We start from the raw sequence: 25180 nt of genomic DNA, 5'->3' as shown, positions 1-25180 counted from the left end.
GTGAAATGCTTTGTGGACTAGTGAACATCAATAGCCACTAGTCCATATGGACTAGGGCTGGAAAAAGTAAATTTTGAACTCTGCTATGGATTACTTTGTTTAACCTGCTCACGGCAGGTGTGACCGGTCAGTAGGGATGCTTACTCCTCCTAGGCACCTCTGGTTTGTCCTTCTCTTAATGATCACTGTTCATTATCTTCATTTGTTCATGAATGAAGTTACAAACCCCAACCTATTTTGACAGGAACATTTTAGAAAGTCCAAGTTAAAAAAAGGCAAATGAAATGAACCCATCCTGCAAAAATCGATGAAAATATGAGGTTTTACAGATTAGATATACAAACACATGGGCTACAAACATATCAAGTAAATTTGACTCTTGCTTACTATATTGATTAACAAGAGTTGTCAGCAGACAACAGGGCTTGCAAAGAAGAATGCAATGTCAGAAAGTGTATGCAAAGCTTTTACATTTTCTGAGCTGCAAAGGTGGCTCTGGTCTAAAGGACCTATCTCAAATACTCATTCAATGTTGAAGTATTAAAAGGGAAGTCAAACTCAAAGTCAAGGTGATAGAAGTAAGAGCATAAGGTATTATCACATGGAACAGCATGAAAACTTTTTAAAAAGCCACACTGATTCCAATGTATGGTGATTAGTGATTACTATTCAGGTTTCGGGAGGACAATGGGATACAATGCTCATCTGAATCACCATACTATTTAAAGATGAGCTATCAAGTCCAAATTCTACCATACACCTAGTTTACAGGATCCTCACTCTGATATAGAGGTCATCATGGTAAAATAAACTTGAAAATGTGCGAAAAACTGATGCCCCAATATCATTCTGACAAATAGAAGCAGCATTGCTATTGAAGAAGACTGTTAAACTATTTCTTTACATTTTCCTATTCAAAAGTTTATGACTTTATTGTGGCACAATCTTGACCCTAGAAACAATATTCTGAATAAAGTAAAATACATGTATGAAAGGTGAAGATAACGAACAGTGATCAATCTCAAAACTCCTAAGCAATACAAAATAGATAGTTGGACAAACACGGACCCCTGGACACACCAGAGGTGGGATCTGGTGCCTACTATATGGTGGTATATACTACATCAGATATTACATCTAGAGAAGAAGATGTTTAGCTATTTTTCCTACAGTTAACCTTGCAATCCTTTTGTGGCCAATAATTGGCAATGGTCCATGATTTGAATCCTATGAAAATTAATCTTTAGTTTCTCAGATAATTTTTTTTACATGCAAACATTTTATTCCTTTAACTTCATAATTTAAAACACTTCTGAGTTAAATGATTTAAAACACTTCTGAATTAAATGGATGAAAGAGAAAATTGAATGATTCCCATTTTTCAGTAGGTTGATAAAATTGATTACTGTGGTCTATTGGGGCAGTGCCTGAGAAACTAAATTCTACTTTTTTTGGTCTAATGCCTTGTTTGTGCAGTGATTACTTAGTTATTATTGAATACTGCTTAAGCAGATCCTGCAGTATAAACAGACAGGCTTATTCCTTAAGCAGATCCTGCAGTATAAACAGACAGGCTTATTCCTTAAGCAGATCCTGCAGTATAAACAGACAGGCTTATACATGTACATGTATATACAAAACAGACTCCTGTAACTGGGCTACGCGCATATCTTTAATACTCAAATGAGCAAAAGCAAATCTTCTGCTCGTGTGTGCAAATTTGGTCAAATGACTGTACATTAAAATTTTGCATACACAAACATATGCTTATTTATTGCATCAACCTTACAAATACTATGAGTTCATTGTCTATCAAAAATTGCCTTCAAAAAGGAAAATGGTGGGGAAAAATGAGGTATTTCATAAAGGAAAATGGCAAGAAAAAGTGAGGTATTTCATAGAGTGATGAAGGGATCTATTTTTAAATTTTAAAACTCATGAGAGCATCTGACTATTTCCAATGCTTAAAACATATGGAATAATTCTCTTTCTCCTGAAATAAACCATTCCAATGGAAGATATTATTACAAATGAATAGGGCACACTTTTATATAAATGCACTGGCTTATTCACAGTACCTTAATCACATGCGAATACAAAGAAAAACAAGATGCCCAAGGGCCTAGAATCGCTCTTCTGATAAATTGTACAACCCCACCATTTCTATTCTTAGCCTCTTAGTATTCTAAATCTTTAGTTAAATCCTAAGAATTCAAATAAAGTAGGTCAATGTGACCTAATTTTTGGTTTACACATTTTGAGAACCCAAGAAATATCAACTGACAAAGTTTGATGATTTTAAGCCAATTAGTATCTGAATATTGAAATATAGCTGTCAAATTCCAATCGTAGGTCATGGTGACCTACTTTTTGGTCAGCGAACTCCGAACATGCAAGACCCATCAACTGACAAAGTTTGATGACTGTAGGTCAAATAGTATCTGAAATATATAAATAAAACCGTCCAATTCCAAAAGTAGGTCAAGGTGACCTACTTTTTGGTCGAAACCCTTCGAACATGCAAGACCCATCAACTGACAAAGTTTGATGACTGTAGGTCAAATAGTATCTGAAATATATAAATATAGCCGTCAAATTCCAAAAGTAGGTCAAGGTGACCTATTTTTTGGTCGACACACTCCGTAGACTCAAGATGCATCAACTGTCAAAGTTTGATGATTGTAGGTCAATTAGTGACTGAAATATATAAATATAACTGTCAAATGCCAAAAGTAGGTCACAGTGACCTACTTTTTGGTCGATACACTCCGAAGACTCAAGATGCATCAACTGACAAAGTTTGATGATTGTAGGTCAAATAGTGTCTGAAATATAGTAATTTAGCTGTCAAATACCAAAAGTAGGTCACGGTGACCTACTTTTTGGTCGACACAAACCGAAGACTGAAGACGCATCAACTGACAAAGTCTGACGATCCTAGGTTTTACAGTGCCCAAAATATGCATCTAAAATTGAAAATGTGAAATTTGAATATCTGCAAAATTCAAAAAGTAGGTCACTGTGACCTACTTTTTTATAAATATGTTTCAAGGCCTCAAGATGCATCAACTTACAAGATTTGATGATTCTAAACCTCTCGGTATTTGAAATAACAACTTAAAATATATCTATAAATGATAAGCCATAAAATTCAGAAAGTAGGTCACGGTGACCTATTTTTCAGTTGACGCATTTCAAGGTCCCATGATCCACCAACTGACAAGTTTTGATGATCATAGGCTTCAAAGTGTCCAAGATATGCATCAAAATTAATTTTAAAATAAATACCTGCAAAATTCAAAAAGTAGGTCACCGTGACGTACTTTTGAGACAACTTGACACAAGGTCCTAAGATGCATCAACTGTCAAAGTTTGATGATCCTAGTCCTTATAATGACTAAAATATCAAAGATTTAAGGAAATATAAATTTAGGTCAACTTTGAAGTGACCTTGAGACCACGCCCTTTGCCCCAGGGTAATGCCTTGAACAATTTTTAATCTACAACATATCCTCATCCTTATGTGTAAGTTTGGTGATAATCTGCCCAGTGGTTCTTGAGAAGAAGATTTTTTAGCAACCACTACTTTTGTTTGTATTTTCCTGATTATCTCCCCTTGTTAAAGGGTCACATCCCTCTATTTAGTATGTATGAAAACCCTTGGGCCAATGATACCCTGTAACAAATTTGAAAAAAATTGGCCAAGGGGTTCTTGAGTTATAGCCCTTTTTCTAAGAAGTTTACGCACACCGCACAAATGGCCATAGCATTAGCTCTTTGAGCCTTCGGCTCAGAAGAGCTAAAAATTTCTTCCAGGAGTAGATCTATATATATTCAATGACATGATAAAATTTCTCACCAAAAAAGTAAGCTTTAGTCTATATGTAAATATATGTATGGAACTCAAAACTCTTTTTTTGGGGGGGGGGGGGGGGGAGCAAGTGGTTTCTTTAGGTTTCTAAATGATCCAATTATATTCATGTGAACAAACTGGATGCTGGTGCAGAGTTTAATTGATATTGGTCCAATGATTTAAAGAACCAAAAAATGGGCTATCTGCCAGTCTTCCCCACTGTGACATATTAATAATGGGAACAAATGAGAGGTTTCATTTCAAACCAACTTGTAACATGCAATTTTTTTTTGTGATTATGATCATATTATCTTAATTCAGATATTGATTTTTAATGTATATTTCCTGCTTACTGCTTTGGGATCCTGAAAGTTTGGCAGCTGCACTACTGTCACACACAGCACTAGGCAGGCTACAGCAATGCAGAGGATGCTCAGAATGATCACATAGGGGTAGTGTGCAATCAGCCGAGCATATCTGTAAATACACAAAAATCACACAGTAGTACAAAAATGTAGTGGGCAATCAGCCAAGAATATCTGTAAATACACAAATATCACAGTGGTAGTGTGCAATCAGTTCAGCATATCTGTAAATACACAAATATCACACAGTGGTAGTGTGCAATCACCGAGCATATCTGTAAATACACAAATATCACAGTGGTAGTGTGCAATCACCGAGCATATCTGTAAATACACAAATATCACACAGTGGTAGTGTGCAATCAGTTCAGCATATCTGTAAATACACAAATATCACAGTGGTAGTGTGCAATCACCGAGCATATCTGTAAATACACAAATATCACACAGTGGTCTAGTGTGCAATCAGCCGAGCATATCTGTAAATACACAAATATCACAGTGGTAGTGTGCAATCAGCCAAGCATATCTGTAAATACACAAATATCACACAGTGGTAGTGTGCAATCAGTTCAGCATATCTGTAAATACACAAATATCACAGTGGTAGTGTGCAATCAGCCGAGCATATCTGTAAATACACAAATATCACACAGTGGTCTAGTGTGCAATCAGCCGAGCATATCTGTAATGAAAGAGTGAGCAAGCTCACCTACCACCCCCCCCCTCTCCCCCATCCCAAAATGAATGACAAATCTACACATATTAAAGGAATGCATAAAATACAATAAATCCTTATACCATGTGCTATACTGTACTACTTTTATGCATCCAACTAGATGGCACTACTCAAGTCGAGTGTCATATTGTTTAGAAGTGTAAATTGTGTAAAATATTTTAATTGCATAATTACTTAAGGCTTGAAAACTGGTTTCATGCAAGTTGCACCAAATAGTATATTTTGCCAAAGAAGTAGATTGCCACAAAGTACCCAAATTGGCCCTTTAACCAAAACAAGCATTCCGAGAATATTGCATGGCAATATATAGTCCCCTACCGGTTGCAAAATTACTGGGCCACAACAATATTCAAAGTTCATTATGTAGGTTATGGTAAAGGGGAATTTTGGGGAACCAGGATAGGAATGGTTGGAAATCAAATACTATTCAGGTACCAAGACTAGACCAGGAAGAAAGACAAATTTATAAGAAGATATGATTATAATCTACCGATTATAAAGTCTCCCAAACGAAGTACTGGCTGCATAAGAGTGGCTTTTTCTGAGTACTACTATTTTCCTCCCTTGACAAAATCCATGCCAATTTCAACTTCATTTAAAAGATCTAAATCACGAAGGCTTTGGTTTTGATTTTTTTTAAAAAAAAATCCCCCTGTTTTCCTTCAGTAAAACTGGTGTCACTTGACCTTGTTTGTAGGTCCCTACATCTTCTGTTCATTTTTGATGATCCCATGTCTCAATGAGTCCTGGTTTCTAAAGTTATACAAGTTTTTATAATCAAGGTCAATGGAGATACTACTTAGTAGGTCACTACACCCTTCATTTCTAAAGATACCATGTCTCTATCATTCCCAGTTCTAAAGTTATACCAGACTTATGTTTAGGGTCAGAGGTCAAAGTCACTGGATTCACTTGACCTTAATACCAATATGTAGATCCCATCATCCTTTTATCATTTCTGAAAATTCCATCTCTTTATCATATCTAGTTCTTAAGTAATGCCAAGTTTATGATCTAAGGTCAGAGGTCAAGGTCACTGGAGTCACCTGACCTTGATACTGATTTGTAGATCTCATCATGGTAGATCTCATCATCCTTTCATCATTTCTGAAGATCCCATATCTCTATCAGACCTAAGGCGCGTTTTACAAAAGAACTTACGACTTACGACCAACTTTACATACTGGAATTTACCAGTTTATTGTAAGATCATTCACTCCAAATGCAATTTTTTTTAACAAAAATGTTGAAAATTAAGCCTTAGAAAAGTTTTGCTTCATTCATTCAAAGTAATAACTGTGCAATAGAATTTAAGACTTGCGACTTTGTCGTAAGTTGTTTTGTAAAACGGGCCCCAGATTCTTAAGTAATACCAATTTTATGTTCTAAGGTCAGCGGTCAAGGTTACTAGAGTCACTTGACCTTGATATCAATTTGTAGATCCCATCATCCTTTTATTATTTCTGAAGATTCCATCTCTTTATTGTACCTAGTTCTTGAGTAATACCAAATTTTTGATCTAAGGTCAGAGGTCAAGGTCACTGAAGTCACCTGATCTTGATACTGATTTGTAGATCTCATCATCCTTTCAACATTTCTGAAGACCCCATGTCTCTATCAGACCTGGTTCTTAAGTAATACCATTTTAAGTTCAAAGGTCAAGGTTACTGAAGTCACTTGTCCTTGATACTAGTTTGTAGGTTCTGTCATCCTTTTACCATTTCTGAAGATTCCATGTTGCTATCAGTCCTGGTTTTAAAGTTATACCAGTTTGTATGTTCAAGGTCAGAGGTTAAGGTCACTGGAGTCACTTGACCTTGATACTAATCTGTAGATCTCATCATCCTTTCATCATTTCTGAAAACCCCATGACTATCAGATCTGGGTCTTAAGTAATACCAGTTTTATGTTCTAAAGTCACAGGTCAAGGTCACTGTGGTCACTTGACCTTGATACTAATTCGTAGGCCCCGTCATCCTCTTGCCATTTCTGAAGATTCCATGTCACTATTAGTCCTGGTTTTAAAGTTATACCAGTTTTTTATGTCCCATGATGGTGAAAGTAGAGAATTTTTTTATTTTTAATACATTTTCATTATGTGGTCATATTGGCCCTGCCAAGGGCCTGAACCCCTGACACAGGAGCAATGACTTTCACAATTTAGTAGAAAGCTTCATGAACATCACCACAATCATGGATTTAGTTTTTCTCATAATTATATACGCAGTTGTGTTAAGTAGGGCCATAGAAATATGTCAGGAAAAAATCATTAATAAACAGATCAATTTGTGACAAATCCTGTAAACACAACCCTTTTATACAAAAACAATATGTATATATATGTATCATTAAGTGCATATTGACCTCTTATACATTTTTCACCAGACCAACAGTTTCTACATCAACTCTGTATCACATGATCAAATATCAAGATAAAAACGTATCGTGTATGTATAAATCGTTGAATTGGCACGATATCCAGATATCAATGCAAGTTGCAGTTAATATAACTTCAAAGCATATTAATTTCTTAATTTGAAAAGTTCTGAGAGCAAGTTTATTGTGACTTGTAACATGTCTAATTTTTGCATTGAATATGCAAGACGCAGCGATTTTTGCACATACAAAGTTGAATCTAGCCTGAAAAACATATTTTCTGTTGAAGCCAGAACTTGCTCCCCTAATTTTCCTTTGGCACTGAAGTTCACATGTCACATAAATCAAACATCTTTCACTTAAAAACCTCGGGGTGTCGTGCCAATGATGAAATTTTTATGTACGGAAACCCTGTTTATGCAAATGAGTCCATTGTGAAAGTAACTATACGTGTAGATTAGGGGCGATATCTAGATCACAATATAACATGGATATTATAATTACTTTAGCATGTATGCTATATAAAGAAGAAATTAAAACTTTTTCAATATCAAAGAGAATTAATATAACCCATTTGACAGAAACTTTTATGCGATTGCAGTTTACCGTTTGACAGCGGTGGTAAATAACGAAACAATATTTTGACATTTCCAACCACAAAAGGACTGTAGATATGTACGTCATGACCTTCGTCATGGCGTATTTTTCATTGTGACGTCGTGCAATGTGCCAGTGCGGTAAAGTATATTTATGTACAGCACTGGTATTAAAAAATTTATGGGGAAAGCCTTAACTCAACTGCGTATATGGCAGTAGAGAAGAAGATTTTCTAAGATTCAATACATTTTCACCACTAGTATGTGGCATATTTGCCATGCCCTAGGGCCTGAACCCTGAATTTCACAATTCAGGTAGATAGCTTCATGGACATCATAATCATTTCTAAAGATTTTCTAAGATCTAATACATTTTCACTATATGGTAATTTTGGCTCCATCCTTGGGCCTGAACCCCTGACCCAGGGGCCATGAATTTCACAATTTTGATAGAGAGCTTCATGGACATCATAACCATGCATTTAGTTGGGTTTTTTCCCCCAAATATATATAGGAGAAGAGAAGATTTAATACATGTTCACTATATGGTCACATTGACCTTGTCATAGGACCTGAACTCCTGACTCAGGGGCCATGAATATCGCAATTTAAGTAAATTAGGGCTTCATTGACATCATATCCATGTATTTAGTTTTTCTCCCACATGTGTGGGAGTTGAAAAGATTTTTAAAAATATGGCCATTTTAAAAGCATATTTGGCCCCGCTCATAGGCCCCAGGGGTGGTAAGGTCATAAACTTCACAATTTATATTCCTCTTATCCTAAAGATGCTTCACACCATAAATTGTAACAATTGACCATGTAGTTTTCAAGAAGTTAATGTAAAATTGTTAACGAACAACACACGGTGCACGATGACGAACACCAATGGCAATATAGTCACCCGAGTGATTCAGGTGACCTAAAAATACTGTAAGTACAGGAAAGACATCTTTTAGGGTTCCATTGTCCCAGCTGTTATTGGCTATAACCTTAATAATAACATCTTTGTCACAGTCACAACCAATAAACAAGCTCGACACATGGATCCACTGGTCAAATGCTTTTCACTGCATTATCTGATGATCTGCAAACTATACATTTATATATATACACATGTGTATATTTTCAAAATTGCTAGAGTAGCAAGGTAAAAAAAAATTAAAGAATTGACATGAAAAATTAGGGCCTTTTTAGGATTTCCCCTTGAATTTAACATATTTTTAGGAATTTAATAGCAAAACAAAAAAAAAAAAGGATTTTTTATTAATTTTAGGGCAGCTGGACAGCCTGTTGTTAAGGCAAAGCAATTTACCAAATATCAAATTAACATCTAAAGTACAACAAAACAACAAGAGGCCCATGGGCCACATCACTCACCTTGGCCCTTATCTGAAGACTTTCCATACATATTTGCATGTAAAACCTTAGTCCCTATTGTGGCCCCAACCTACCCCTGGAGGCCATGATTTTTACAAACTTGAATCTGCACTATTTCAGAAAGCTTTCATGTAAATGTCAACTTCTTTGGCCCAATGGTTCTTCAGAAGAAGATTTTTAAAGATTTTCTCTATATATTTCTATTTAAAACTTTGATCCCCTATTGTGGCCCCAACCTATCCCTGGAAGCCATGATTTGAACAAACTTGAATCTGCACTATTTCAGAAAGCTTTTATGTAAATCTCAGCTCTTCTGGCTCAGTGGTTCTTGAGAAGAAGATTTTTAAAGATCTTCTCTATTTATTCACATGTAAAAGTTTGATCCCTTATTGTGACCCCAACCTACTCCCTGGAAGCCATGATTTGAACAAACTTGAATCTGCACTATTTCAGAAAGCTTTTATGTAAATCTCAGCTCTTCTGGCTCATTGGTTCTTGAGAAGACGATTTTTATAGATTTTCCCTATATATTTCTATGTAAAACTTTGATCCCCTATTGTGGACCCATCCTACCCCCGTGGGCCATGATTTGAACAAACTTGAATCTGCACTATGTCAGGAAGTTTTCATGTAAATGTCAGCTCCTCTGGCTCATTGGTTCTTGAGAAAAAGATTTTTAAATGACCGTACCTTAATTTTGTATTTTTTGTGATTATCTCACCTTTAAAGGGGGCATTTTTTGGTTTGGTTTAAATTGACCCTGTGGTTCTGGAGAAGAAGATGAAAATGTGAAAAGTTTACAACGACGACGACAACAGACAACAGACGAATTTTGATCAGAAAAGCTCACTTAGGTGAGCTAAAAAGTCTGGAAACTTCTGATTTTATTGCCTAAACAAATATTTCAAACTTTTTAATAACTGATCTTCATCTTGGCCAAAAAGTACATTGTCATGGCTCAAAGTTTCTCTTAAGCAATGCAAACTATAAGTTACTAATGTCTTTCCACTAAAAGTCAAGGACAAATATTTCATAACTTTTTTAACAGTGAGTTTGACCTTAACCGAATAATTTTGTTTCATTGTCTTACGAGAAACAATGGATAGGTATACAATGTATGTCACCTGAGTGATTCAGATAACCTAAATATCCATAGGTAGTGTAGATCTCGGTAAGTTTATATCTCCATCAAATTCTGTGTTAATCAAGCTTCAACAAAACAGGATTATCAAATATTCTATTAAGCATAAATAACACATCATCACGGTTTATCAAACAGTACATCATTGTGACAAAAATGAGATCAGAAATATTTTCTTTGTCCTTTTACAATTTCATCACCTATCTCATAAGCTCAGTTAGGCTGGCAATCTGTAGACCAAAAGTTTGAGTCCCATGGGGACTTTGATTTTTTTCTTTTGATGATTGATTTTATACTAAAATTGCTACATTAGGCAAAGTTTTAAATTCTTAACACCATAACTTCATTATTAAACACTTTATATAGCTTTCATTAATGAGAATTTTGATATGTGTGTAATACCTCTGTGACGTTTTCATTGATTTGAACATACATTGATTCCATCATATGATTTCCTCATCATTTTGAATGATGCGAAACTTGTCAAATTCCATCTTCGACATCAAATTCACTATAATATACACAGTTTGAAATAATGCATAATTTTTTAAAATTAAAGAAAACTGGTAACAAAAAAGACATGTTCTTCCAATTTTTAGCCCAAGCATTTTATTAAAGCTTCAGATAAATGTTGAATTATTTTTGCTTATATATCATGCAGTAATCTCCATTCTGTTCTGCGGCATTTACATGTATGAGCCATTTTTAATCCATTACACAATTATAATGAAACCACTAATCTCAATATTACAGGTGCATAATAAATCCAATGGTTTTAAAAATCATCAAACATTAATTGAAAATCGGAGAGTTAGTGTAAAAACATCAATCAAAAACCCTTGAGGAACTTGACCTCATGATTTATAGATTAGTATAGCTATTTGCTTTCATCCATTGATAGGTAACAATAGGAATATGCAGGTATCTATAAATGATGCTTATTTATTCATCAGAGACACTTGTGACATGTTATTCCCCTTTAGCAATGAAGTGTTTGCATAACACCAACAAATTTATATGTACCTTTAAGATCACCCTTTCAGAATAAATTAAGAAAATGAGACAATTAAAACTTGATCCCCGTTTGGAACAAACAGTTCCATTTTAATTAAACAAGCAGTATCCTTGAGATGATTTTTTAACATCCCAATCTATTTTCACTACCAGTTATTTTTTTTTTTCTCCCCTTGAAAGTGATATGGTCCTTCATTTGATAAAAAGAACTGCATCCCCTTTAATCAAGGATAAATGGTGGCAAGTTTTTTGAGAAGTTGATAAGTGAAAAGTTAAAAGATGATGACAGACAAGTGAGTAATTTTAAGTTGTTTTGATCAAACCACAGAAAAAGGAAGTATGTAACTAGTAAAATCAAATGACTATCGGTATATTCTATATTACTGTTAATTTTCAACATCTGTATAAATATAATATCTTATATACATTATATATACTGGAGCCCATGATTACTTGATAAAAGCATGCAGTAGTTCTATACCCATGAGGATTAGTCACAGATATATATATATATATATATATATATATATATATATATATATATATACTGTAAACACTACCTTGTCATCCTGAGGTTGAAATCCACCAAGTTTAATCAGAGAGACATATCCACCACAGTGAGAAAATTAAAGCAACCCCTGGAGAAGTCCTCGACTGTCGGCATGATATTTAAATGTACTGTACCACATGTTCACTACTCCCAACATGGACAGGAAACTGCGGGCACTTTATGGTTCACATTAAACATATCCTTCCAAATTACCACAAAAAGTGGTGAGGGAGTTTCCTAAGTATTTGTTAGAAATAAACACTTATAGGGGAATTTTTTTTCACCTTGGTGAGAATTAAAAAAGACTCCCACCACAAAGCTAGTCCATGTGGAATTGATTAGGTTTACTATTCATCACTTCACTGTCATGCATAAAATCATAAAGCAATCCCAAATTAATGGAGGAGAAAGCCATCAGTGAATCTGACATCGTTAATCACTTATCATTAATCTATGCATAAACGACACATAAACCACTAAAACATAATTGACAATACACAAATACTTGATACAAATCAGTTGCATACTGAACAAAAAAAAAAGGAAAAGAATTCCAAGGAATACACACTTGCAATCTCGAAGCATTCTGTCTGGGTCGGATCATCTGATCCAAATTTTCTCAATCCTATAAAGAAGGTGGTAACAGGTAATTGCAGATACTTAGAGCTAATTCTATCTCCCCGGGAATCAGAGGAGAAGCTGATGTGCTCATTCCTTTATGGCTGCAAACTTTTCTCCATCACAGAGCCAAAAGCCAGAGTTAAAACCAGGATTACTCATTAACTCTCTACAGACTAGGGATTATTTTTGGTAACTGTTTCAACCTGCTCAGAAGGTGTGTAAAAAAATATCAAAGGAATTCTTTGCCAACACTCAACAATAGCAACAGAATGAACTTTTAATAGGATACACGATTTTCTTCACCATGACGGGATAATTGTGTCTACTCACTTGGTACTTCTGATAATGATGTTTACATGTGAATTCACAGTGTGGTAAAACGTGTGAAAATATGAACTGTACATGTACAACTTCACACACACACACACACATATATATATATAATAACAGTTTTAAAACTTCTACATATTTCTTTTTAGAGAAGTCAGTTAATTATTTATGATGCTGATGACAGTCTCTTTAAAGTCCAATCTGCTCTTCAAATTCCAATAAGAATGCCCACAATGACATTGTGGCAATTTCCCATTGCTCCGGGGAGAACTTAACAGAGTATATTTAGAATCAATTTGTGGCAATAGCTGCTGAGAGTCTCTGAGGACTTGGTGTCAACTGTAGGTTTGCATCTTAACAAATCAAATCTAACACACCATCCAAGTTTAGAGGCCATATCAAGCAAATGGAATTGTTAATTATTTTAATCATGTTATAATTAACAAATACATGTATATACATTATAACATCTTCAGACTCTTGCAGTAATAAAATTCATATCACTAAACTACACATGGTGTCTTATCATAAAAAGCATAATTAATCCTTTGGCCAATTCAATTGTTTATGGAATTACAAGCATTGCTGATGCAATATTTTTTTTGCACCTGACAGCCTGTTCCTAGACTTTAGTATACTGCACTGTTAAAGTTCTACAAAGTTAATTATACCTCATGTTGTTCTATATATAGCAGATGTTCCCCAGATATCCTCAAGTTGGCTGATGAGATCATCCACATAACGAATCTCTAACTTTTGAAGATTTTCTAATTCACCTCGATGCATGCATGACCACTATTTTTGTCTAGAAAGAAATATAATGGATTACATTACTCCTTTTGAGTCACACATAACACAGTCTGGGTTTTTAAATAAACCCCTTCCTTTTGTACATGAATTGTGTAAAAATATAGTCACTTTTAACAACTCATCTGTACTCTTAGTAGTATTCAGTACATGTATTACTTAGTCCAACACAAGAACTTCACTGTTGAACTTTCATACAAATATTCATTTACCTGTTGGTTCACCTTAAATTGTGACCCCTATAAAACAGAGTCTGTTCATAATCTTGCATTTCGGTCTTTAGCCATTATAAATACCTGACAAGAAAATGGGCAGGAAGTGAGTCATTGTTAATCCACGGAAACTGTGATAATCAATGATGGTCCCCCCTGTCTGGTTGAGGTCTGCCAGGGGACTCCAGAACATCAGCTAAACACGATTTTTACAGGCCTATATAATGAAAACATATTTCTTCATTGGTCAGCTTAATCAGCATCAAACTATTCACATATTCTATGTTCATTGGGACACTTTCAGAAATATTTTTGAAAAAAAAATAATTGAAAAATACTGTTGGTTGGACATTTTCCTATGGATGATATTTATCGTAACAATTTAATGTTCAAAATTTCAGGACTCAAATTCTAACTGTTTAGAAACTTCACTTCAGTAAAGTATGGGCTTCATAGCTCTATGTAATTTACATTTCCAAAATAAGCATACATTTCCTCTTCACTGTTTTCCATAAGATGACTAAACATGATCAGCAATTAAACTTTTATCAATCAAATAAAGATGCTTTTAAAATATAAGCAATGAATCAGATATTTTCAAAGTTAATTGTCTCCTATTCTAAGAGTTTTACTATGTATTTTCTCTACTGCAATTTAACACTACATTTCCATCCGTATAAAAAATTATTTGCAGGTCATACTGTTACCAAAACTTTCATTTCTAGATAATCAATGTGTATATTTTTCACACTGAAGAAAGAATAATGTGAACAATACTGTTAAGCTATTCATTTTCTTCACAACATAACACAAGTTACACGGTCCGTTCATCAAAATGAAAACATATTGCTGCCAAAGCATTTGAAAACAGTCATATCAAATTATGATAAAACTGATTTTTTTTCCCCCATGCATGAAGAATTAAATTCTGAGAGAAAACATGCAATGAAATTTACGTTGTCTTGAAATTTACTTTATGAAATTAAAACTATACTTCAATAGTGCAAATTATTGAAGGGCTGTATAAAAATAGGGAATATGTTATATACAAAGAGACTATAAAGAGGCATTGGCAATATATATTGCATGTTTTATGCAATGGTTTTCATTCAAGATGATTATCTTTTTTTTCCAATTATTTTGATGCCTAAATAAGTAATTTGTTATTATTATAAATGCGCTAATTTTTACTAAACAGTAATAGACGTATTAATAACAAGAGGCCCTCAGGCCTTATCGGTCATCTGAATACTAGTGAAAAAGTATCATTACTTCCATGGGCTATGAAATCTAGAAAAAATTTCCTGTTCTGAATACATGTATCTAAGCTAAATTCTATTATTATACCTCAGTAATCTGATTGGTCTAGACGGTCACGTGCCAGGGATGACAAAACTTCATATCTCCTTCTCAAATATCATATCTCCCTATCATATTTACCCCTTAGGCAGCCTCGTGCAATTTCCATAAATTTAACGTCAAGGTAAACGAAGTGTATTGTGACATCACAATAAGTCCGAGTCATTCTACTTTCATATTTCGTAAGGCAAAAAATATGCGGGTCTCTGATACACAGTTGAATCGCATGGTTTTGGTTTATACAAAAACAAGCAAGTAAATCAGCATTCAAGGGGAATGGAAATACAAAAACTGGTTATCATAATCACTGTATTTCGTTGTTTTTACCTTCTACCGTAATACGTTGATGGTGCGGTGTTACCGTTAGGACGATCTCAACTACATACAATATATAGATGAGCGGACTCCAATTTCAAATGCACTTTTGTAGTCTTGCTTTGTTTCGATATAATAAACAATTTATTGCATGAATGTTTGGGAGATATGAAGATTTATTCACCCTAGAAAAATCATATTGCCCTCGGGGAATATGATTTTTCTTGGGTGAATAAATCTTCATATCTCCCTCACGATCATGCAATAAATGTATAATGTTCAGCAACAGTATAAACAAGATGTGTTCTTAAAACTTCACTGCCCTCTAAAGTGCATACACTGATGAAAGGCTTTAAATAATAGGTGTATTTACATTATAACATCAAAAGATATGACTAATCCTAAAGTCATCACCCTGGGTTATGAAAGTCACCATTTTTTGTACATCCTTTTCTGCTATTCTTAAGTATGCATTCAGATTTTATACAGTATCAGCAAACTTACACATACATACTATATACTAAGTTTGGCCCCACCCTGGGGTCAGAACCCTTACTCTGGAGAAAATCAAATTTACAATTTTGGTAAAAGACTACCTGCTCTATCCATTTAGCACTATAAACCAAGTTTGGCCCCGCCCTGGGGTCAGAACCCCTACCCCGGGGATCATGAAATTTTGGTAGAGGCCTTCCTGCTCTTAACATCACTATGCATTTAGTTTTTCTTACATGTGTACGGTTCTTGAGAAGAAGATTTTTGAAAATTGGTCAATTTTGGGCAGTTTTTGCCCCGCCCATAAGGCCTCAGGGGTGCAGGAATCTTGAAATTTATAATTTCTGTTCCCCTTGTTCCAAATATGTTTCATACCAAGTTTGAAAAGAATTGGAATGATAGTTATCAAGAAGAAGTTAAAAATGTCTATTGTTCACACATTTAATAACTGACCATTTTGGCCCCACCCTGATACCAAAACCCCTACCCCTGGGATCATCAAATTTACAATGTTGGTAAAGGACTACCTGCGTTCTTTCTAAATACCTATTTACTTTCAATTTAGTATCAATAGCACTAAAGAAGATTTTATTTAAGTGTTTTACACATAAACACTATATACCAAGTTTGGCCCCACCCTGGGGTCAGAACCCCTACCCCAGGAATCATGAAATTTACAATTTTGGTAGAGGCTTTCTTGCTCTACATCACTATGCATTTAGTTTTTCTTACATGTGTGTGGTTCTTGAGAAGATTTTTGAAAATTGGTCAATTTTGGGCAGTTTTTGCCTGCCCCTAGGGCCCCAGGGGTGCTCGAGTCCTGAAATTTACAATTTATTTCCCCCTTGTCCCAATGATGCCTCATACCAAATTTGAAAAGAATTGGACAGATAGTTATTAAGAAGAAGTTAAAAATGTTGAATTGTTAATGCACGACGGATGACGATCGACGGACGACAACCAATTGCAATAGGTCACCTGAGTTTACTCAGTTGACCTAAAAATATTGCTTTTCTTTGAAGATTGTAGACTACTACAATAAACAGGCACATCTGATTCATAAATCATTTAATCTCAAACATGTTGTATGTATGTAGACTATAGTGTTTCTTCTGTATTTAACATGATACATGTTTGATTTGAAAGATTTTTAATCATTTGTTTTAACATATACACTAAGTTATTAATAATCAAAACCAATTGAATATTACCAGACATGTTTATTGTATCTAAAATATTACAAATAAAAGGTAAAATACTTACTTTTACAGATAGAAAATAAGAGTTGACTATCAATGTGTCGATAAATTGGACTCGTATTGGTGTGATTTCATATACACGAGATGAATACACCATACATCATCAAAAAGGATTTACAATATATGAGTGTAACGTACCTCCTTAATACGACGCTTGAATTTTGAACAGAAAAGGCGATGTACTCTTGTAATTTATTTTGTTTTCTAATGAGGCTTTTCAATAATCTTTATAAACATTTTAAGCAGCATATCACTGAGATATCATATCTATTATAATATAAATTTCTTTTTTTCAGGAGACAACAAATTTTTAAAGACACTGACCACAATGGAAAAATCTTAAACATTTGTGTATTTTGATGAAGTTCAATATATATATACTTTATAGCTTTGATCAATTTCAGATAAAACGTGAATGAGCATTATCTATATCATGTAATAATCTTTATGTTACCGGAGCGACAACGCAAATTAGTCAAAACGATACCCATTAACAAATAAAGCACAAGTAAAAAAATATGTATATATTGTAACCCTTCTATATCATTTATCATGCATTTATTAGATTATGTGTGCAAGTAAGAATTAAAACCAAGAAAATAGTATTGTTTTGGAGAGAATACATTAGGATCACACAAATGTAGGAAATATCCCAATAAACAGAGAACAGCTAGGTAATCATTTTCTTCATTACATGACTATATATAACACAAGAAACAAAAGGCATTGCATGTCAAATGTGTTGTCAATAATAGGCTAGCTAGCATATGTGATTTGCAGGTGTTCATTCATATGTATATATATAAAATGAATCTTATCATTCTTTTCTTGATTTGATGAAGGTATCAGAGGGAAAATTGGACAGAAAACTTCATCAATAATTATATGCGCTATTATTTTCTCTCTAATTTTCCTATGATGCCACAACCAAGAAAAGAATGATACAATTCATTTCTTATCATTTAATGATCATTTAAAGTATTCAATGTATAACAAAAGGATAATGAACAATTTTGAATTTAAATCAAGATAAATGTTTATTATTTAAATATACAATATTCCCATATATAGACTTCAATGTTAAATTCTAGATGAAATAAATCAAGCAGTAAACAATGATGAAAGTGAAGTAGATGAAATTCACATGACTGGTAGATGATTAGAAGCTGACCTTTTTGCAGTTGAGACTTTTTTGAAGAGTTATCTGCCCTTTGAAAAAATAAGAAAAATCTAATTTTCTAAAAAAAAAAAGAAAAAAAAAAAGTGTAAGGTAAATGATTAATTTTATTCCATATCTTCATAAAGAGAACGTATATGCAACTTTTTACCAAGGGATTTGTATGAAAATATAATTTCTTTTTAATATTGCAATCAAACATGCTCTTCCCATATATAGACTTCAATGTAAAATTCTAGGTGAAATAAATCAAGCAGTAAAAAAAATTTCAAACTTCCTATGGTGGATTACTTTCATTTGATGAACCCTTCAAAATGATAACATTACAAAAATCCCATCATACATTTATTAGCTATGAAATATGGTTATTATATATTGAATACCTTAGATATTTTAAAACATTGAGTTTAAATAATACAACATGATTTTGTTTTCAAATTCATAAAATGTATCAATACATAACATGAAGTCAAAATCAGGTTTTCTTTGATGCAGAAATCAAACGAATTTTTTAGCCAATCAAAATCACCATAATTTTCATCAAGACAGTAATATTAAATAATTTACATTTCCAACTGTTTTCTCTATGATAACCCATTGAATGAAGCTCCATGATGCAATGTGTTACTGTATGTAAATTTTTCACTTGCATGCATATGAATGATGTCAGTGGGTGGAGCCCATGGAAATTAACATGGATTGATTTGTATACTGGTTAATATCCCTCTCGAGAATTTTTCACTCATGGAGACGTCACCATTGCCGGTGAAGGGCTGCAAAATTTAGGCCTATGCTTGGCGCTTATGACCTTTGAGCAGGGAAGAATCATGCCCCACCTGCTGTGCCATGGGACCTCGGTTTAAGCAGTCTCATTTGAAGGACCATGCATTTCAATTTCTATCAAGCAGTATTTTTTATATGATGATTTTATATTTCATTTTTATTTCAAATATAAATATATTGCAATGGAAATCATGGTGAAATTTTATAAAAGATAATCAATTTTTTTGTTTTCCATCGTAATTAATCACCTCAGATACCTAACAAACTAGAGTGATTCCTTAAACTTTCGAAAAGCTAAACCATGTTTATTACGAAATAAATTGCTCCGACACAGATTTCAGGGTGGGGGAGTATAATTTTAAACAGTCACTGATCAGGCTGAATTCCTTCCCCTCCTCATTACTCCACTGTCCTCCTGTACTACAGTCAGTATTGTCAAACAACCATCATTAGTAGCTATGGGATTTGTAGTTAAGTGTAATTATAGACCAGCAATTCAATTTAGAAGAATGCTCTCAGCTGAATTCTGCCAAAAGTGATTATTAATCTTCATTATCAGAGTTTTTGCCCCCCAAAACCTGCTTATAATCAGGTTTTAATCATGATATAGCACTTTGATTTCTTCACCCCCCAGCTTGATAAGATGGGGTTTTCAATCTGGCATCACTCAGCGAAGTCACTGTCAGAAATGAAATGATTTTTTCTCCTTCTGTTTAGCTCATGAATATAATCAATTAACATATAAAATTTTGTGTCCAGTTTTGATAATTTTCATAAATGAACTCTTCTTTGATGGAGGTTATTGTATTAAGTTTAAACTTTGTAAAATCAGTCCCCTTCCCTCTTAGAAAATTTCAAGATTTATCAGTGGACAATGTATGCTGTTTAGATGTTTTTCTGTACATCTATACCTTTAATACACACCTGTATTCCAGTGATTGTTCTACCTCACAAAGCCTACCTTAATTGTCTAGAAGATTTCTCCCCTGGGGCTCCTGCATGAGAATTCAACCAGGTCTTCGTAGGCGTAAGTGGGGGCGAGTGCTGTGCGATACTGCACAATATTGGTCTCTGCAGTCTGTAAAAGAACAAATACATTAACTGATTTCATGGAACTTGCCAATTTTATGTTCACGAGACAATCACAATGTTCAGAAAGTGCAGTTTAAGCCCCACATTTCATTAGACCATTAATGGAGTGCAAAGATATATTTCTGTCTGTCCCTTTACACAGTTTGTCACAATTAAGCAACATAAGTGGAAAACCAACTTTTTACTTTTCACACAATAATACATCAAGACCATAAAACTTGTGCTCAAGGAATATTGCTGATCCTAACCAGTATATGTTCTGATGTTGCTTTGTCTCTTTATATCTACACAATTACCAACAAACTACAGGTAAACATCGGGTCTATAAAATGTTTATCTCTTCGCTTCAATGAACTCCACGATCTTCATGGATGAAAATATGAATTTGCATGAACATAATGTTATCCCTCTCCCAACATCAATATCTCCAGGTTAAATTTGATTGAAATAATTTTTTTAACAAAAATATTTGTAATAGTTGTAAACTGGTCATCCAGTTACACAATAGCCATGCCACTCAGGTCTGCCCTTCATGTAATGACATGCATCAGGTCTACCCTTCATGTAATGACATACATCATGGCCACCCTTCATGTAATGACACACATCAGGTCCGCCCTTCATGTAATGACATACATCAGGTCCACCCTTCATGTAATGACATACATCAGGTCCGCCCTTCATGTAATGACACAAATCAGGTCCGCCCTTCATATAATGATACACATCAGGTCCGCCCTTCATGTAATGACACTCATCAGGTCCACCCTTCATGTAATGACACACATCAGGTCTGCCCTTCATGTAATGACACACATCAGGTCCGCCCTTCATATAATGTCACACATCAGGTCCTCCAGGGTTTGAAATTAACTTTTTCAAGCACCAGTCCGTACGGACTAGTCACTATTGATGTTCACTAGTCCGCAAAGCATTTCACTAGTCCGTCCAGTATATCATATTAAATGACCTTCATTTTATTCAATAGTATTTAATGAAACTAAACACATCACAGTTGCAAGCAATTCAGTTTCTGACACCTACAGAAGAAAAAGACCACCATACTTTATTCTGCATTCAAGATCTTTAGAAGCATACAGTAACCTCCGAGTTAATCCTTTTATATAAACGTCCATAACTACATAAGTGCGTTCGAGATCGACGTTCCCGTTGTTTTCGTGCTCAGTTCTTAAGAGTCACAGGAGTTTGAAATTTTATCAATAAAGTCAATAAAATTCACTCGATTGGCCAAGCCATGAGCTATATAGTGTTACAAACTCCTGTGTTAGAGTCACGAATGACGAGAACGTGCACACAAACGTGCTTCTTCTTAGACCAGTATTACTACTTGCAGTTCTTGCACCTCGAACCCGTTCTCGTGATGCGTAGTCGGCGTTCAGAATCATAGGAATTTGTGATCGTTCAAAGAACGGCGGTCTCGAAGGTACACCATGTGTTTGGAAGATCAGGATGTCATAGACACTTAACCATGCAGGTAATCGGCCATAAGTTCAAACATCTAAGAGACGCTCAGACAAATTTTGCTAAATTCTTAACCAATTCAAGATTGATTTCCGGATTTTCACAAGTCCGTACGGACTAGTGCTATAGAGAATTTACTAGTCCGACACGTTTTTTACTACTAGTCTCGGACTTACGGACATGAGGTAATTTCGAACCCTGTCCGCCCTTCATGTAATGACATACATGTACATCAGGTCCGCCCTTCATGTAATGACATACATCAGGTCTGCCCTTCATGTATTGACACATATCAGGTCCGCCCTTCATGTAATGACACACATCAGGTCTGCCCTTCATGTAATGACATATACACATCAGGTCCGCCCCTTTATATAATGACACACAATGTCAGATGGGTTTGGTTTAATTATATTCAAGGAGTGCCAATTCTAACGACAGGTTGCAATTTGCTAAAAATAATAATCACTAAAGGACTTTATATAAATTATAATAGTGTTAGCTCTATTTGCCAATCAAAATCGATATTCATGCTCAAGCATATATCATCTACTATTGTCACTGTTGCCACATCTACTATTGTCACTGTTGCCACATCTTTGTATTTTGTTAATCGCAAGCTGTAAACTGATATAACATGATTGTTTTCCTGAATATACATACGTCTACTATATGTATTTTAGCAAGAATCCTGATGCAACACAGTAGTTATTCTCAATTTGATAAAATGATATAGAATCAGAATAACATGTTAAAACAAGAGTACCGCCAACGGTACATAATACGCCCATGAAAAGCGCCAACGGTACATAATACGCCCATGAAAAGCGCCAATGGTACGTAATACGCCCATGAAAAGCGCCAATGGTACATAATACGCCCATGAAAACCTAACATAGGGTGTACAGAATACATCCATGAAAACCGCCAACGGTACATAATACACCCATGAAAACTGCCAACGGTACATAATACGCCTGTGAAAACCGCCAACGGTACATAATACGGCCGTGAAAACCTAACAAAGGGTGTACATAATACACCCCTGGAAACCGCCAACGGTACATAATACGCCCCTGAAAACCGCCAACAGTACATAATACGCCCGTGAAAACCTAACATAGGGTGTTTTTCTTACACCATGATCTGTAGAACTTGGCTTCAAGTAGTATCAGCAATCATCAGGGTGTGACATACACTGTACTTTCTTTGCATCATAAAAACAGACAAATCATGTACTCTCTATGTAATATTTTCACTTGGCACAAGATGTATGCATGTACAAAATTTGATGGCCCTAAGCCCCAACGATTCGGTCTGTATCCAGCAACTACGACCTTGACCTTGAGAAACAATAGGCATCCTCCACTTGGCATGAAATGTATGTGCATGTACCAAGTTTGACATTCCTAGCCCCAACAGTTTGGTCTGTATACTGCCTAAAAAGGTTTTCCTACTAAGTGATACTGTGACCTTGACCTTTTACATACTTTTAAAATAATAAGTGGTTGGGACTTCTGAATCACTTCAATATATCCAAGGTATTCAAGATATCGAAGTTCAACTGAAATTTAAAATAAAATAAAACTGACTTATGATATACTTTGAACTACAAAATGCAATGTTTGTCAATTTGAGACAATTTTTTATGCAATCTTCATTAATTTTCCTTCTGTTGGCATTCAGCCCAACTAAACTTCACCCATCTTTTTGAGTAAATTTGAGAAACTATCAATTTTTATGCTATATGTACTCAAATTAATTGAAGACAATCAAAGACAATAAAATTATGTGAAATTGTATTGGACATGGTCTATTGTAGGAAATGAAAGAAAATCCTTTTAAGCTTTAAAATATTGAGTTTTACAGGGGCCCAGGCTATTGTCATACATAATCCTTCAGGTTTTTTTTTATATAGCTGTTGAGATATTTATAAAATTTTCTAACTTCTTAACTATTGCCATCAAATTATTGACATACTTTTATTTCATAAATTCAGCAAATTTTCCAACCACTAAAAATGAGCTTGCAGTACATGTATCCCTGTACAGCACATAGTATTAGCACATCAAGCAGGCTAAAGACTTCTAAGTTGAACATACCATGGACTATGATTACGCATTTCACAGCTGCTGTTTGGAACCCTCTCTCGATTTCATAATATCATTAGTCAATTAGGTAACCTAAGGGGACTTTTAGCTACAGCCACTTTGCTACGTATAATAGCTAGTGCTACAAATGACTGGATTGATTGAATATTACTACTGTACGTGTATTATTTGCAAAATCTACATACATGTATTATGTTTATGCTGTATAAAAGTACATGCATGACATCAATCTGAATCAAACCTGTTGGTCTAAAGAATGATCCGGCCCAAAGATCAGATTAATTTAATTCTGCTATTTTTTTTTATGACCAACAAATTTACAAGTTTCAAAATTTATAATGGATTTCCACAAATGCAGATTCTGGGCTGATTACCAAATCTTCCTAATATTGCTCCCAAATTTTTCCCTGACAAAGCACCATCACTGTACTTTCATAATCACAATAAATCTGATAATTATACATATAGTGGAAATAATTCATAGATTGAAGTCCACTTTCTAAAGTGAAAAATTACAGATTCAAATCACTGATTCAATGGTCATTTTTTTTAGTGGTAAATTAATATGCCTGATTTAAAGAGGTTTGCACCTGAGCTTTGGAGTAATGTCAATTTTTTTGGGAAGTGTATTTTTTATTTCTACATTGAGGGAGAATTATAGAAAATTAAAAGAAAAACTGGGGTCGCAATGCTTGTTATTGAGCTACAGTTACTAGTATGAGCTTCTAATCTCTCTTCGTAACAAAGTTATGGCCCAGACAAAAATAGTGAGATTGACTGATTGACAGACATATGGTTGTGTTTCCTAAATATCCCCCCCCCCCAAACCTTGTTTGTGAAAGGTCGATTAGTCATTTAAAGTTTTAATGGTAATTAAAGCTCAATTGCAAACAATTAACTCAAGGTATTGCAAAGAATTGTGAAATATTGATGCCTGGACTTCCTGATGCTCGGCTATAAAACTTTGTTTATATATACATTACCTGTATGAAGGTGAAGACATAAATATGTGATAAGATACCGAGAATTGGCATTTTTAAAAAATCATAATTGTGAAATTCAGCTAAATAATATCCCCATTTCTTTAATAACCAAGAATTTCTTTTAACCTAATTTGGGGGATTTT

The 25180-nt window shown here is 34.5% G+C and overlaps 1 protein-coding gene across 14 annotated transcripts in view; it reads right to left on the bottom strand.

The window, feature by feature from the left end:
• The window catches only part of LOC125649606 (protein dispatched homolog 1-like), a 54369-nt gene that overhangs the window by 6277 nt on the left and 22912 nt on the right, over positions 1–25180 (bottom strand). For 4 of the 14 annotated variants that reach the window (XM_048877255.2, XM_048877261.2, XM_048877260.2 and 1 more), the window contains exons 2-5: positions 20331–20447; positions 14069–14201; positions 13637–13770; positions 4207–4330 (exon numbers count right to left, since the gene is read on the bottom strand). In XM_048877255.2, coding sequence (XP_048733212.1) covers positions 4207–4330; positions 13637–13641 — 129 coding nt within the window. In that variant the 5' untranslated portion in view covers positions 13642–13770; positions 14069–14201; positions 20331–20447. Of the gene's footprint in view, positions 1–4206; positions 4331–12024; positions 12561–12582; positions 12725–13636; positions 13771–14068; positions 14202–18580; positions 18648–20330; positions 20448–25180 lie in introns of those variants that run through there. The other 10 variants (XM_048877259.2, XM_056164920.1, XM_048877258.2 and 7 more) reach the window with 7 other exon arrangements.

This window comes from Ostrea edulis, chromosome 5 (genome assembly GCF_947568905.1).
Source record: "Ostrea edulis chromosome 5, xbOstEdul1.1, whole genome shotgun sequence".
Classification (NCBI taxonomy): domain Eukaryota; kingdom Metazoa; phylum Mollusca; class Bivalvia; order Ostreida; family Ostreidae; genus Ostrea; species Ostrea edulis.
Note: the sequence above shows the minus strand (reverse complement) of the source record. Positions and strands in the feature narration are given on the sequence as shown.